The following is a 13,997-nucleotide window of genomic DNA, read 5'->3' as shown; positions in this document are numbered from 1 at the left end:
TCCTTCTGGCGAGTATACCAGTTTTATGTCCTCTTCATCCGAGAGCCATCGCTCTAGGAGTTGAGTCCTTGCTGTATGGAATAGGTAATGAGAATCGGATAGAAACAGCCAGACAGCCTCGCTCGACGAATTCGTAGCCTTGCCCGGAGCTCGGATGCGGGGAAATTGAGGGGCTCCCAGAAGGCCAGAGGTTCCGGACCTCTAACCTTTTGGCGCTGCGAACGTCTCTCCCACCCACTCACTTCTCGACGGATAAATCAGCCCTAGAAAGACGTCATATATATGCGCCTGTAGACCTTCCCTCCAATTTCCCTGAAAGAATAACCCTTCACAGCTCCGAATTCGTCTGGGTAACCACCTCGTATCTCCCGCTATGGCCACTCAAGTGCCAGCTGCGCTGAAGGCAGCCGACATTACCCGCTTCGCCCACCGCGCAGCCCAACTCGAGAAACCCAAACCTATCATAGCATACTGGTGTACGGATCCTACTACTCTCCTTCAACTCTCAATCAACGACTGACCTACCGGTAGGTGAATACTGGATCGTCAACCAAATCCTATCCAAAGGCCTGCACAATGCGGACCAAGAGAGCTTGGCCTACACTACAACATTGATGGACAAGCTGGAACAGGTACTTCTTGAGCTTCCCTGGTGACTTCCCTGGTGGTAGTCCTTGCTGATATTCCGTTGCAGTTCAAAGCCGAACATGCCCAAGAACCTGCGGTGACTGACGACGTCGTTGGAAAAGCATACGTGGAGCAGTTTGGTCTAGAAACATTTGAAAGAGCAGACAATGCGGTGCGTGCAAACAAGGCTTCAAGGCAGACGGCAGACACTTTCCAAGCTTCGGCGACCTTTCTCGACCTACTCCAGATCTGGGGAGCCGTCGAACCCGAAATTGCGGCCAAAATAAAGTTCGCAAAGTATCATGCCTTGAGAATAGCGAAGGCGTTGAAAGCCGGAGAAGATCCAAACCTGTCCAACCCAAAACCGCAAACTCCAAGTGAGGAAGCTCTCCCTGTTCTGGACCTGGACGATGCAGAGGTAAAAGCGTTAGAAGGAGGCAGAAAAGGCACGAAACCCAGGCAACCCTCTGTCGTTGAAGTGCCCGACGAGGCCCACAAGATTCAGAGGAGCCTCGCGCAGAAGTCGCTGCTCGATGAATCTCTACATCCCTCGAGAGACACATCAGTGCCACCTCCAGCCGCCAGGCAACCTTCGGTCACTGACGTTCCTGACGAAGCAGATCGGATACAGAGCGAGCTTGCTCGACAGTCATCCATTGATCAATCTCTCCATCCCTCGAGAACTCCTTCTGTTCCACTAGGGAATGACGTTTCTCCCTTGCCGGAACAAGATCCTGCTGCGTTCTACACCAATCGGGCCGAGCCAGGTGATATCTCTCCACTAGAGCCTCCCTCTGACCGAAAACCCTCAACAGGAGGGAATTACTTCCCTGTGGTACCATCAGCTCCAACGCAGCCCATTCTCCCATCGCCACCAACAACAGTGGGCGGACCTGCGCCAGACTTGCCCTCTACTCCTTCCAGCCTGGGGAAAGTTAACACTGATATTTCCCCAGCACCGTCAGAACCCTCCCTTACATCCGCACGAAGCGAGCTCGGTGCCGCTCTCAATCAACCACCCCGTCACCAATCCCCCCCGCTTCCGCCTCACCGCCACGGCACTCCCCTTCAACAAGCCCCGACAGATCAATCTTCCCGGATCCCTTCCAATTTTCAACCACAGGTCCCGCCGCCTCAACCTCCAGCCAATCCGCCACAAATACGACAAGCCCGGGGTCCTGTACCAGGCATTCCCCACCAGCAGGAAGCACATAGGATTATCCCAGCGCCATCGCCGATTCATCCTACGCGAGGAGTGGCAGTTCGACCTCCACAACCTCAGCCGGTTAGTGTCGAAGTCGATGAAGAGGCGATCCTGAGGGCGCAGAAGCATGCCAGGTGGGCTATCTCTGCATTGAATTTTGAGGATGTGCCAACCGCGATTGAGGAGCTGAGAGGAGCATTGGCATGTTTGGGTGGGACATGATCGCGCCCCGCAATGGAATCTCCGTATTTTTATACCGCTCTTGAACGCTGCAGTCATGACGGAACGTCTCGAGAATTACAAAATTGGAACATCACGCTTGCGGGCATAGGTGGGTGGGATCGAGAATCAGCGTACGGACTGGGACCACTTCATGGCAGGCATCTTTCCCTTAAGCAACATCTGCAATTCCACGGGAAACGTGGATACGAGGCGATCCGACATATCGCTAGCGACTGTAATCGATATATCACGGCGCGCTGGCATTGTGCTCGATCTGATATTGCGCCCATCAGCAGAATCGGTCTCGGAGCCATCTGTCCCCGTCGCATCGCAACCGGCTTGAAGCCCAAATTTTAAACTGAAAATCTATGCTCCATCCGATGGCGACGGGTCTTTGATCCAATATCGATATAAGGGCACGGATGACTTGGAACAACTCCAATGGGCAGCGCCCCGATAGCATGAATACCTACAAAGCGCATTGTACTTTAACCTTTACTTTTACTTTACCCGCGATACTCACCCAGCCATCCTAATCCTGTCCTGTCCTGTCAAACACCCTGGGAACACCGTTTAGCACAGGCTCGGGGGAACCGAGACAGCTCCAGGCGCCGCGAACCTAGATACCCAACAGTATAACCTGCACGCGCGGACAGATGGATGAAAGATTGGCGGATTCCAACGATCACGAGTGGGAAAGCCCGGACGGAAAAGTTGTTGCTCTGGTATGTACCTGTGTTTGCACAAGCTTCAGGCGTCAAGTATCAAGTATAAGCGCGCGAATTGATGTGATATGATGGTAAGCAGGGTCCAGCACACAAATACGCAAGCACGCAAGCACACACGGAACCGAAAATCTATCTCGAAGAAAAGGGACGGTGACAAACATGAATAATTCTGAAAGTTGAAATGAAATGCCCTTTTTTTTCTCCGTTGGGTCCTGCTTTCTTTTCTCTCTTTCCTGTTGTTGTTCTTCCTTTTCTCTCCCTCCCAAGTAATAGTAAGTTCCCATGGCCCTTTTTCTCCCTCATGATTTCGTCAAAAGGTCATCTCGTCCCGCTTTACAGCCGTAAATGGAGGAGTAACGGCCGGCCCCATTGCGTGGTCCATTATCACACCGAGGTTTTCGTTCCCAAACTGCAAAGTTTCGTATCCAAAGAAAAATGAAGGATGTGATGGGGAAGTGAAGCATTTCCGTCGTCGTCGCTCAGTCAAACAAATCTCCTGCCCTCCTTCTCACCCGCTTCTCCCTGACTGGCTCGTCGAATAGCTCCTTCCCTTCGTTCCTCCCGCTGGTCCGATTGTACTGGTTGGGGAACAATTCTTTGACCTCCAGAGCGCGGCCCTTTATGCTCAGCCCTCCGGAGCCTTTGATGCTGAACCCTCCCGCACCTCCGCTCTCAGATGACCCTTTGATAGATAGACCACTAGCGTTTCCGCCACTCGATGGGAACAATTCAACTCCGACGTTTGACGCCCCGTTTCTCATTGACTTGGTGCTATCGATCGAAATGCTCTTTCTGGCAAACCTCTCGGCGAGGTTCTCTTCATTTTTGGCGTCCATGGCATGGCTTCTTCTGTGATTTGAGCGAGGAGAAGTTTGTGCGGCGGAAAGGAGATCGGCCTTCAAGCGCATCGCAGCGGCGGTATTGGCACGAATGCTTGCCGCGTCGGAGGTTGATCTGAGTGGTGCAGGAGCTAGATCGGTCGACATCGAGGTGTCTACATCCGAAGCTTTGTTGGGAAAGAGTTCGAGTCTATCGGAACGTAGACCACCAACTTTGGTATCTGAAGCGGTCGATGCAAACAGCTCTTTTCCTGCGTTGGAGCGGAAGCGGTCACTGCGATCGCGATATCCTCTCCGTCGAGTCCGTCCGTCATCATCTGAATCTGAGATGTCAATTTCATCACTGCCGCGTGTCCGTACTCCTGGGCTAGCGCTCCGTCGTCTCCCCTTCGTGGCGCGAGAAAAGAGATCTCGACCTCTTGCTTTATTGACCTCTGTATCTGTCGTGGGTGCATCGTCGTACATGTTTGCCGAGAAACCCCCTGCATCATCTCCATTCGCACGGTCATTATCTCTCCTTCGTCTGTGTAGTTCGCGGTCGTCAAATCTTCTGCGTCTGTAGTCACCCCGGCTGTTCTCAAATTCTTTCCGCATTCGTTCCGTGGGATCTTGGTCTGGGTGCATGAGGTAGTATCTGCTGGCATCCCTTGCACCTTTCTTCTTTCTATCTCCCTGCCGAGAGACACGAACCACAAGCATACTTCCCGGCCTGCTGGCCAATTGTTTCGCAGCGCGCAGTTCGAACGGGTTATTCGTCAATTCTTCAACGGTAATGGGGGCTGCGAGGAAGGCGAGATGCGCTCGTTTCGCAGTATCGTTGTCACTGAAGCATATGTTCGCAGAGGTATCGTCAATCCACTGGACATGTACATCATCGCCGACTTCGCTAAAGTGGTCGTGTACAAAGGCAAGAATATCGTTCGTGTGCATTTCGTCAACGCCGCGGATGTGGACTTTGTTCCATTGTGGTTCAAGTGCCGGATCTTCAGTGTAGATGGCTGGGATGAGGTTGGAAGAATCGGTGGCAGCATGCGTGCCGGAGGGAACAAATGAGGGTTCTTCGCCTTCCTGTGCAGGTGATGAGTATGGGGATAGGTCTTCCTGCTTGGTGAGGGAGATATGCAAGTGACCGTACTTCGAGTTGGAACTCGTCATCAAGAGGCGGGCCTTGATCATCCATATCCATGTCAATGTCAATATCCATCAAATCGGCGTCCTGCGCCGCGGTAGACGCTGCAGATTGCATAGCTAGAGCCATTTTGCGCGAGCAGGAAAAAGTGGTAGGAACTTCGAACGGCCAGATTCAGAACACGGTTTGTCCGGAGAAGAAACTTGACGCGTGAATGAAGGGTCAAGAGTGATGGTACATGATTGAAGGTGACAACGCGAGGCTGTTACGACCGAGGATTGAAAAAGCTGCCAGCCGAACGACTTGGGCAATGAGACCCAACCCGAGTGATCAAATGACGCAAATGGTAAGATTGAGGATATGAAAGGTATGTGGGTGATATAATACAGATGGGACCGAGAGAGGGGAATATGAAGGCAAGCCGAGAAATGTTTGATATTACATGGTGGAAACACAGGGCTCAGAGCAGCCTCAAGGCTCGAAGTCCCAAGGCTTTCGACACCATTTCTTGGATATTCCCGATTTGATAGAAAAGTGACGCTGCTTTGCGAGCGAGTCTCCTCACCACTGCAACTCCGCATTTCTCTCCCCCCTCGCCGCGCAGCCGACTCCAAGCAGTAAATATTTCAGTCTGACAGCGAGCTTTCCGTCATCTACGGCAGTATTTCTGACAGCACCTTTCGTCATTTCTGTGTCAGACGGATTCTTAAATTGTCGTTCCACTCCCTCTCTTCATCCTCAACACATCGCAAACCTCGGATGATGCATCCTCTATATATATCCAGGCAAGGTAAGTTGTGGCAAGGCTCCCGAAAGAAAGGTTTGCGTATTCCTTCCTGGTCGCGCCTCAGGTAAGAATCAAACAGTCTCTGCTTTCCCAGAAGCAATATCCCATGCTTGATCATATTGCTCCATGAACGCCCTAAGAGTATTGCGGCTGGTCTCCTCTACGCGTCCCTACCTGCGCAGCGCCATTCATCCTTCTTTCAGCATGTCAAGCAAGAGGGGCATCTCCATAAAGCGGGTGGCCGGTTCAATAGGCGCCGAGATCCACGACGTCAACCTCTCTGATCTCTCTGAAAACCCAGGTATCGTCAGGGAGATCCGGGAGGCCCTCTTGCAATATCAGGTCATATTCTTCCGCAATCAAAACCTAGACCCCAAAGCATACCTCGAGTTCACATCCCACTTTGGCAAACCCGTCGAATACCCCTTTGTGCGCGGCATCGATGGGTTTCCCGAAATCATTCAAGTCCTCAAACAAGAACACGAGATCATCAACTTCGGAGGCATCTGGCACTCGGACACCTCTTACTTCGAAAACCCGCCAATGGGATCGGTGTTGATGGCCAAGGAAGTCCCGCCCTACGGTGGTGACACGCTATTCGCGAATCAATACGCAGCTTACGATTCCCTCTCCGAAGGACTCAAGCAGACACTCTCCACCTTGAAGGCAGTGAGTACCTCAGCCAAAGCCGACGCCAGCAAGACCCGTGAAGACCGTATTCGCGACTCCGGCAACGCCTCAGCAAATTCTACGCTAGAGGCAATCCATCCCGTCGTCAGAACACATCCCGAGACGGGGAGGAAAGCTCTCTACGTCAACGTGGCGCACACCTCCCACTTCGAGGGCTGGACGGAGGAAGAATCTGCTCCGCTGCTACAGTACCTCTTTCAGCATCAAGTGAAGCCGGAATTTACATGCCGCTTCCGCTGGGAGGAGGGCAGTATCGCCTTCTGGGACAATCGCTGTACACAGCATAACCCGATCAATGATTACCATGGATTCCGCCGGAGGATGCTGAGGATTACCTTGGAGGGAGACCGGCCTGTATAGAGGCCAAAAACGGCCTATAAATGGAGGGCACATCGCACGTTTGACCACAGTGCCCCCACCACCTAGTTTGAGACAGATCTCTTGGATAGATGGATGAGCAGAGAATAGCCGCTGTTCATGAAGAAGAGGATAGGGCATATGTAAATGGTGCTCCTTCTAACCGAAAGAAGTTCACTGCTCAGTGTACCTGCAGAACTTCCCATTGCAGACTAGACCAACCGCACCCGATGCTCACCGAACACGCCCAATCCAAAAAGGATCTATGCCCATTTCTTTAATCCGCATTCAGATTTCATGATGTCTTTCCTTTTGGATGCTCGCCAATATGCTCTGATCCCTCTCTAGGCCGTCCGGCGTCGTGAACATAAACGATATGCAATGCGATGCAGCCTTGGCATTCTTTCTCGCAGCGCAAACTCCCTGTGATGGTCGAAATCCTTTCGTCACGGGAATGACCAGTTCAGATTCATCGTCGCTGTCGCCGTCTCGGTCTTTTCGCTTGCCGGTATGATGTAGGTGGACTGGTTCCTCGTTATCGCTCGGGGTGGGATGGTGCGACTTGTCTTGGTCGGAGGAGTACTGAGAGCGTCGATGCCTGGTGTACTTCCCAACGCGAGATTTCATGTTTGAAGATGTGGCCCGAGGAGTCTTGCGCCGTTGTGGCGATGAGGACAAAGACCTCGATCTAGCCTTCTTGCATTGCTTCGATGTCGCCAGTGGCGCTTTCTTGTTTCTTCGTTCGTCAAATTTCGAGCGAGCACGGCCCACGCGGTTCCAGAAATTCTTGACGGCACTGTAGCCAGTTCTTACGACTCCATCGTAGACTTGCATCCGATGTAGGGCTTCTCGAAATCGCGCTTCCCCGTTAAGCTTTCGCTCGCTCTTGATATTGAGCATGTGGCCTATGCACGCCTCTTCCTCCCATAATGCCCAGGAGCGTGTCGGTGGCCCGAGGCGAGATTCAGCGACGAGGTGGGCAGGGGCTGGGTATGGCATCAGCTCCTCCTCCCCCCTGTCGTCGCCATCGTCACCGTGTTCGCCGCCTTGATCAGTTCCGTTACTGGGGGCGGGTGAGGCGGGGCTACTGTTGGAAGGTGTCCCAATCCCAGGCTGAGGAGGCACCCCGCTGGAAATGGCGTCCTCATAGTCACTGCCATAGCCGTCATCGCTCTCGTCGTCGTCCTCCTCGTTGCCGACTTCATCCAGTTCTTCCCCTTGTTCCTCTTCTAGTTCTTCTTCCTCTTCTTCGTCATCCACATACACGTAGCACTCATCCCCTTCATCAACAGACTCCCACGCAACCTCTCGAGCAGCATCGTCTGATCCCTTCAAGACCGCTTGTTCACCTGCAGCAGGACCAGCCACATTCTTGAAGAAGGCCCTACCCCGGGCATCTCCGTCTAGCGCGAAAGTGCTGCCATAGGCCTCCCACAACCCAAAACGTCCTCTCATGTATCTGGAGAGAGTGTCTGGATGGGCATCGAGATACTCGAAAATCTCGTTGTCGTTGAGAGGAAGGATTTGGACGATCGGCTGGCAGGTGCTCGCTACAGCGTCCAAGAAGCAGGACTCGCTGGCATCGGTAAATGCCATCCTGGCTGATTGCTTGCTTGCTTGAGAGACGAGAAGGACGAAAAGGACAATTGTTTGCTTGATGAAGTGGTAAAGGTGTCGCAGTGGAGAATGTAGTTTTTGAAAGGAGACGGGGAGAAGTGGTAGGCGCAGAGTGTTGAGGATATATATATATATATATAACAGAGCCATGGCTTGAATACTAACCACGGATCTCAGGCCGTCTGAATGAGTATTTTGACATATTATGCTGGAATAGACTTATTGATCCCTTTAACGGTAGTGATTGGCTTGCAGCAGCTGAATATGAATCGAAAGATGCTGCACTAATAGAAACATGTGACATGCAGTGAATCGCCATAATCGACGGGTGACAATAGAAAACGAAGGAATGCAAGGCGACCAAGCATTGTCAATGTTCCGCCATACCTGTTTGTCCATGTTCAATGCATTCAGTAACGTGAGACGAATCGAGGAGGGGCACGGCTCGCAACCAAGTCTCGAAGTATAGATTGATAGATGCTGGAAACCGTTTCACCGTGGTCAACTCCAAGATGCATCCGATCCAGAAGGCTCATCGTTGCAAAGCAGATTTGCTGCTCAGCCTTGCTGCCCCAGGCCGAATCAGATCCATAAAGATTCCATTTTCACTCGACTTGGACGTGAGAGTGACACCTAAGGCGAGGCACCTGTATAGTGCTATGGGTGCAATTGCCCTATAAATAAGCGTGGAAAGATAGGAAGATGCAGCGCGACTGTCTCAGGATGAAGATGAACAGGAGCAAAACGGCGACCTGGAAGATATCGCGCTGACGTCATACAGCCCACCGTATGTTCTCAGCTCAGCTGTAGCTGCACTACGGTGGAGTGTCTGGCCACTTTCATCCTTCTCCCGCGTTGCGCGTGCGATCCCGCACATCTCTTGCTTTCACTCATGCAAAGTTAAAGTCAACCAAGCCAGCCATGCCATGGCCCAGGCCGTGGTCATCCTCGACAAAGGATAGGTCTGACTACCAGGGATCTGTCGCTGAGAGAGCCACAGAATCATGGAAGTCAGAGGCAGCTGAGACCGTCCAGCAAGAACCTTCCAAATCCCTCCCTTCACAATTCAGAGCCTTCAGTCAACCCGAAACCATCCTTGCTGCAGCTGCACTAACAACAGCTTCCATTGGCCTTTACAAATTCTACACGTCCTATCTCCGCAGAATACCACAAGCGATCCACATCAGTCCTGGGTTCTTTCGGCGGAGAAGCATCGTGGGCCAAGTTACGAGCGTGGGAGATGGAGACAATTTCCGAATGTATCATACGCCGGGGGGCAGATTGGCTGGCTGGGGTTGGTTTCCTGGGAGGAAAGTTCCAGCAAACAAAAAGGATCTGAAGGACCAGACGGTAATTTGGTGTGCACCCTATCCAGGAGACGACTGGAACTGATAAGGTGTTCAGATACACGTCCGTCTTGCAGGAATAGACGCCCCTGAACTTGCTCATTTTGGACGACCTGCACAGCCATACGCCCAAGAGGCGCTTGAGTGGCTCACTGCGTATATCATGGGTAGGCGGGTTCGGACCTATGTCTACAAGGCAGACCAGTACAGCAGGGTGGTGGGCACCGTCTATGTCTGGAAAGGGCTTGTACGGCGCGATGTCAGCCTGCAAATGCTTCGAGCGGGCCTTGCTACCATATACGAAGCGAAGTCAGGAGTTGAGTTTGGCAGGGCAAGAGAAGAGAGGTACAGAAGGGCGGAATGGTGGGCGAAGGCCAAGAGAAAAGGCATGTGGGCTGGAAACAGAAAAGACTACGAAAGTCCGCGAGAGTACAAGACCCGATATGGGGTTGGGGCTCCTCAGGATGAAATGAAGCAATGAGGGGAGGTATGAAACCGTGTCTGCTTTCAAGCGAGTCTTTTTTGGGCAGTGGGCGCGGATCCCCAAACCGTTCAGGAACAATGCGTTGCACTCAACCTAGACCCTGCTTTTGCCTTGCTCCTCCCGTATCCATCTCGCCAGGAGACGTCGTAAGGGTGAGGGGAATCACGTGACAATGCCGGGTTGATTTCGCCTTGGTATCTGACCTCAATCTTTCTGCCTTTTTATCATCAAGACTCCTACCAGAAATGCCTGCCACAGATTCGTCCGCAGTCATTGTTGCCCGCTTTCTGAAAGCAAATCATTACGATAAGGTTGGTTGTGGCTGCAACAAGCTCTAGATGCCGAATCAATGTCTAAACTAATTAACTCAGACTCTCGCAGCATTTCTCGCTGAAGCAGGGCTTCCCGACGAAGCGGCAATTACTAATCCCGGCGACTGGACAATAGAGAAAATTCTCGAGGAGAAGAAACAGTATGACGCCAGTCTCGCCTTTGAAAAGAAAGGCGATGATGCTGATGTTGGTTGGGTACTACCAGCTCCCTCGAAGGCGGTTGAGCCTGAGGGGTTCCCTGTCACGTCAAACATCCTGTGCGTGAGCGGATCACGCAGCAAAGAGAACGAAGAGGGGGTGGTCTTTGTTACTGCTGCCGACCGCTCATGGGCCAATGTTTCGGCTACACCGCCATTTACGCTGGCAGGCTCAATTGAGAATGCCCACGGAAGTCCGATTTTATCCATCAGCTCTCTTGACGAAGGATATGTCTTCTCGACTTCCATGTCAGGGCAGCTAATGCTACATGATTCACGGGGTCGATTGCTCGACAAAGTACGCGATCATCTCAAGTACGCGGTGCAGGTGGTCTCGGGATATACTCGACAGGGACGATGGATTGTGGCGACGGCGGGTTGGGATCAAAAAGTCCACATCTATGCTCCTGAGAATGAACTCGCTGAGAATTTCCAACCCAACACCAATTCAGACATTGTTGCCGGCGATCCTTTGATTCACGGACTGCTCGGCGATCCGATCCACACCATCACAATGCCCACGAACCCAGAATCCATGGTCCTCATTCGAAACCCAGACACTCACGATCTCTACCTTATCCTTTCGCGACGCGACTCGACGTTCCTGTACTACTACTGCATCACACCCACGTCTGATGAGTCTTCTTCGTCTCGAGGCAGCGAAATCACGTACTCGGTTCAAGAAACTGGCAGGCAGAACCTCGCTCCACACTCCAATGCTTGGATCGCCTTCACCCCTTCCTGTCTGGCCATGTGTCCCACGGATCCCTCTCTCTTGGCTGTCGCGACGTCTCACCTTCCACATATGAAACTTCTGATTGTCCGACTGCTCTTCCCCACGTCCTCCTACAACTCCACCCATTCCGTCGCCATGAACAACGAGTCCGATTCGCAAACGCACGTCTCCCAAGCCCGCGCTGCCCTTGCGCTGCAGGACCGTGAAGACGCCGCGATAAAACTGCACGTGACCACGTTGGCTCCTCAGACTCCTTACTCTACGCCGCAAGTCGTCTGGCGACCAGGTGGGAAAGGCGTGTTTGTGAACGCGGACGACGGAGTCATCCGAGGTCTAGACACGCATAGCGGGAAGGTTGTGGCTATGCTCAAGGGACATGACGTCGGGAGTAAAGTCCGCACATTGTGGGCAGGGTGGGAAGCTGCGGATCCTGGTGTGAACGTGCGGGGGAAGGGGAAGAGGGAGATCCTTGTCAGTGGTGGATTTGACAAGAAGGTGTTTTTCTGGACGGTTGACACAGCTTAGGTGCGCGTTTCTGAGGGTTTCTGAGACCAGATGTCGGAAGGGTCATTGTCGTTTCATGATAAACTAGAAAGCATGACATGATAGACAGCCCCATATCAGGGTTACATATGCGATGTTGCAATCCAGGTTCTGTCTTCAAGTACGGACGACGTTTGCCCCCATCTCTATATTTTAACTCGGTTGTTTGCAGTCAGTGCCACGCCAGCGCGGCACCAAGTCGTCGACATGGCAAGGAATGTTCAAGCCCTACTCTAGCATTTTTGCGTCGAGTTTCTCTTGCGCCGCACTACGGACGTGTCTCGAACATCCCCTCAGGCTCTGAGAGCCAATATGTGCAACGTGTCGCCCGGCCCACGCAGGCATACCAGACTTGGTATGTACCAGATACTCTATTTCCATCTAAGATTCCCGTTTGCCAGAACTCCTCTCCCTTCGCAATGGATCAACACAGCACCACCGGCGCGGAGGCGGACGGGATGTGCTCGTCGTGAGGGGCTCAATGGGGCAAGAATACGTGTTCCAAGACGCAACGAGTGGTGGAAAGAGAAGCCTGACAGAAAAGGTGGTGAGGTCCTGGTTCGTGTCCGCTTACTTGGTCCTTCGGATGAGGGATCTATGGCGGGGTAGGGTATGTATACGATGTTTCCTCAGGACCTTATAACCCGTCCTGCCTTCGAAGAGCGCGGCACAACCTAAGCTAAGGAACGTCTGCTGAGCGAAGGAGAATGTGAAAACATACATCGCGTTAGCCTGGGGCATTGTTGGACGACGAGGTCTGGTGAAAGAGGCGAGTTCTCGCGAGGCTCGAGGGTCTCGTCTCGTTAAGCGAGTCCTTGTAATGTGTGTCTACAAGAACACCAAACTCTGGAACAATGTCTGTGTCTTGTAACTGTGGGGTTTTTACCATACCTCCTGAATTTTCAAACGCGGCCGTTTATCTTCAATATCTCACGCCTGACGAGGCAAGGCAAATCCACAAACAGTTCAAGGTTCGCTGTCTCCGCCCTGTCCTATGGACCGGAATGCACGAAGGCCTGGCGCGACAGTGGGCCAACAAACGCGGAATGCAGACATTAATCACGGCCATGGGCCCACTGATGCAGACTAACAACCCCTCCTGTTTGAAATTGAAGAAGTCACCCACGGCCTGGAGCAAATATATGAAAGGGGTTTCAGCAATTTTTGCGCAGTACGCTATCCAAGGCGAGGTGGCTACGGTGCTCTCACCACCTCCTCCAGAGCGGTTTCATCCCTCTGGTTGGACCAATTTTCAATCCATCGAAGAGCCCATCTTGAAAGGGCAGTTCGGGGGCCCTGCTGTGGCGCGAATCGAATTGATCCACCCGGGAGTTCCAGGGGCGGAGGACTTTCGATACGAATTCTGGCCTGTCGATGAAGCATCTTTGTGGACCAAAGAGTTCGGTACGATTGATGTGGGGAGACCGCATTGGAGAAAGGTCAAATCGCGACCTCCTCAATCGTCATTGCAGGTAACTATCCGAGAAATTATGAGTGATCGCAACGCAGAATTGAAGTCGTTCCTGGTGCAGTGCAGAACACATGGAGAGAGATCGCGTGGCTCTCAATCGAACATAACAGCTGTGAAGGAAAACTTGATACCGGCGAAGGTAGCAGAGAAGGTAGCCTTAATCGCCATGACAATGGCAGCGAAGCCGGTACCTATGGAGCCGGCAGGGAAAGTGGGGAAAGAGACCGCTTCAGAGATGATCAACACGAAGAAGGCCAAGGAGTCAAAGAATGCGGATCTGACACCTGCAAAGACCACAGCAAAAGACGTGAGAGCCACAGGTACACAAGAGAAGGAGAAGAAGGAGAAGGGGAAAATGCAACCAGCGCCCGTACATGCACATGGAAAGATGATCAATAAAAGAAATCCACCCAAGACAGAGAAGGTAGTTAAGCTGCCGCAAACGACGACAGCAGCACAGAATGGCCAAAAGAAAGGCGAAAAGAAAAGCAGTGTGAAAAGCAGCGTCAAGCAGCTAAAGCCGGGGAAAACCTGAACTGATGTAACAGGGGAAATCTGACCTTGAATACGTACCGTCCAATTCTCCTTCCATAGTTCATCGCTGAATCGAGGTCTTCAGTCTGGTACAGGCGATACATCTCTTAGGTTAGATATCCGGTCCTTCGAACAGCCAGAAACTTCTCCGCTC

At 52.4% G+C, this 13,997-nt stretch overlaps 7 protein-coding genes across 7 annotated transcripts; 5 read left to right on the top strand and 2 right to left on the bottom strand.

The window, feature by feature from the left end:
- Positions 1 to 373: 373 nt before the first annotated feature.
- Z519_11624 (uncharacterized protein) lies at positions 374 to 2,053 on the top strand (the record flags this gene model as incomplete). The annotated part of the gene is made up of 3 exons (XM_016769335.1): positions 374 to 476; positions 532 to 632; positions 695 to 2,053. The coding sequence occupies 3 exons, from the start codon at positions 374 to 376 to the stop codon at positions 2,051 to 2,053; spliced, it is 1,563 nt and encodes a 520-aa protein (XP_016614319.1).
- Positions 2,054 to 3,260: 1,207 nt separating this feature from the next.
- On the bottom strand, positions 3,261 to 4,878 carry Z519_11623 (uncharacterized protein; the record flags this gene model as incomplete). Its single annotated transcript, XM_016769334.1, has 2 exons — positions 3,261 to 4,688; positions 4,756 to 4,878. 2 exons carry the CDS (start codon positions 4,876 to 4,878, stop codon positions 3,261 to 3,263), a joined length of 1,551 nt encoding a protein of 516 aa, XP_016614318.1.
- Positions 4,879 to 5,740: 862 nt separating this feature from the next.
- Positions 5,741 to 6,586, top strand: Z519_11622 (uncharacterized protein; the record flags this gene model as incomplete). The annotated part of the gene is made up of 1 exon (XM_016769333.1): positions 5,741 to 6,586. One exon carries the CDS (start codon positions 5,741 to 5,743, stop codon positions 6,584 to 6,586), a length of 846 nt encoding a protein of 281 aa, XP_016614317.1.
- A 285-nt stretch (positions 6,587 to 6,871) lies between these two features.
- On the bottom strand, positions 6,872 to 8,179 carry Z519_11621 (uncharacterized protein; the record flags this gene model as incomplete). The annotated part of the gene is made up of 1 exon (XM_016769332.1): positions 6,872 to 8,179. The coding sequence occupies one exon, from the start codon at positions 8,177 to 8,179 to the stop codon at positions 6,872 to 6,874; it is 1,308 nt and encodes a 435-aa protein (XP_016614316.1).
- A 942-nt stretch (positions 8,180 to 9,121) lies between these two features.
- On the top strand, positions 9,122 to 10,027 carry Z519_11620 (uncharacterized protein; the record flags this gene model as incomplete). Its single annotated transcript, XM_016769331.1, has 2 exons — positions 9,122 to 9,550; positions 9,605 to 10,027. 2 exons carry the CDS (start codon positions 9,122 to 9,124, stop codon positions 10,025 to 10,027), a joined length of 852 nt encoding a protein of 283 aa, XP_016614315.1.
- Positions 10,028 to 10,275: 248 nt separating this feature from the next.
- Z519_11619 (uncharacterized protein) lies at positions 10,276 to 11,820 on the top strand (the record flags this gene model as incomplete). Its single annotated transcript, XM_016769330.1, has 2 exons — positions 10,276 to 10,341; positions 10,402 to 11,820. 2 exons carry the CDS (start codon positions 10,276 to 10,278, stop codon positions 11,818 to 11,820), a joined length of 1,485 nt encoding a protein of 494 aa, XP_016614314.1.
- Positions 11,821 to 12,692: 872 nt separating this feature from the next.
- Positions 12,693 to 13,844, top strand: Z519_11618 (uncharacterized protein; the record flags this gene model as incomplete). The annotated part of the gene is made up of 1 exon (XM_016769329.1): positions 12,693 to 13,844. The coding sequence occupies one exon, from the start codon at positions 12,693 to 12,695 to the stop codon at positions 13,842 to 13,844; it is 1,152 nt and encodes a 383-aa protein (XP_016614313.1).
- Positions 13,845 to 13,997: the final 153 nt, after the last annotated feature.

The sequence above is a fragment of the Cladophialophora bantiana genome (assembly GCF_000835475.1).
Source record: "Cladophialophora bantiana CBS 173.52 unplaced genomic scaffold supercont1.23, whole genome shotgun sequence".
Taxonomy (NCBI): Eukaryota; Fungi; Ascomycota; class Eurotiomycetes; order Chaetothyriales; family Herpotrichiellaceae; genus Cladophialophora; species Cladophialophora bantiana.
This window is presented reverse-complemented; position numbering and strand designations above follow the sequence as displayed.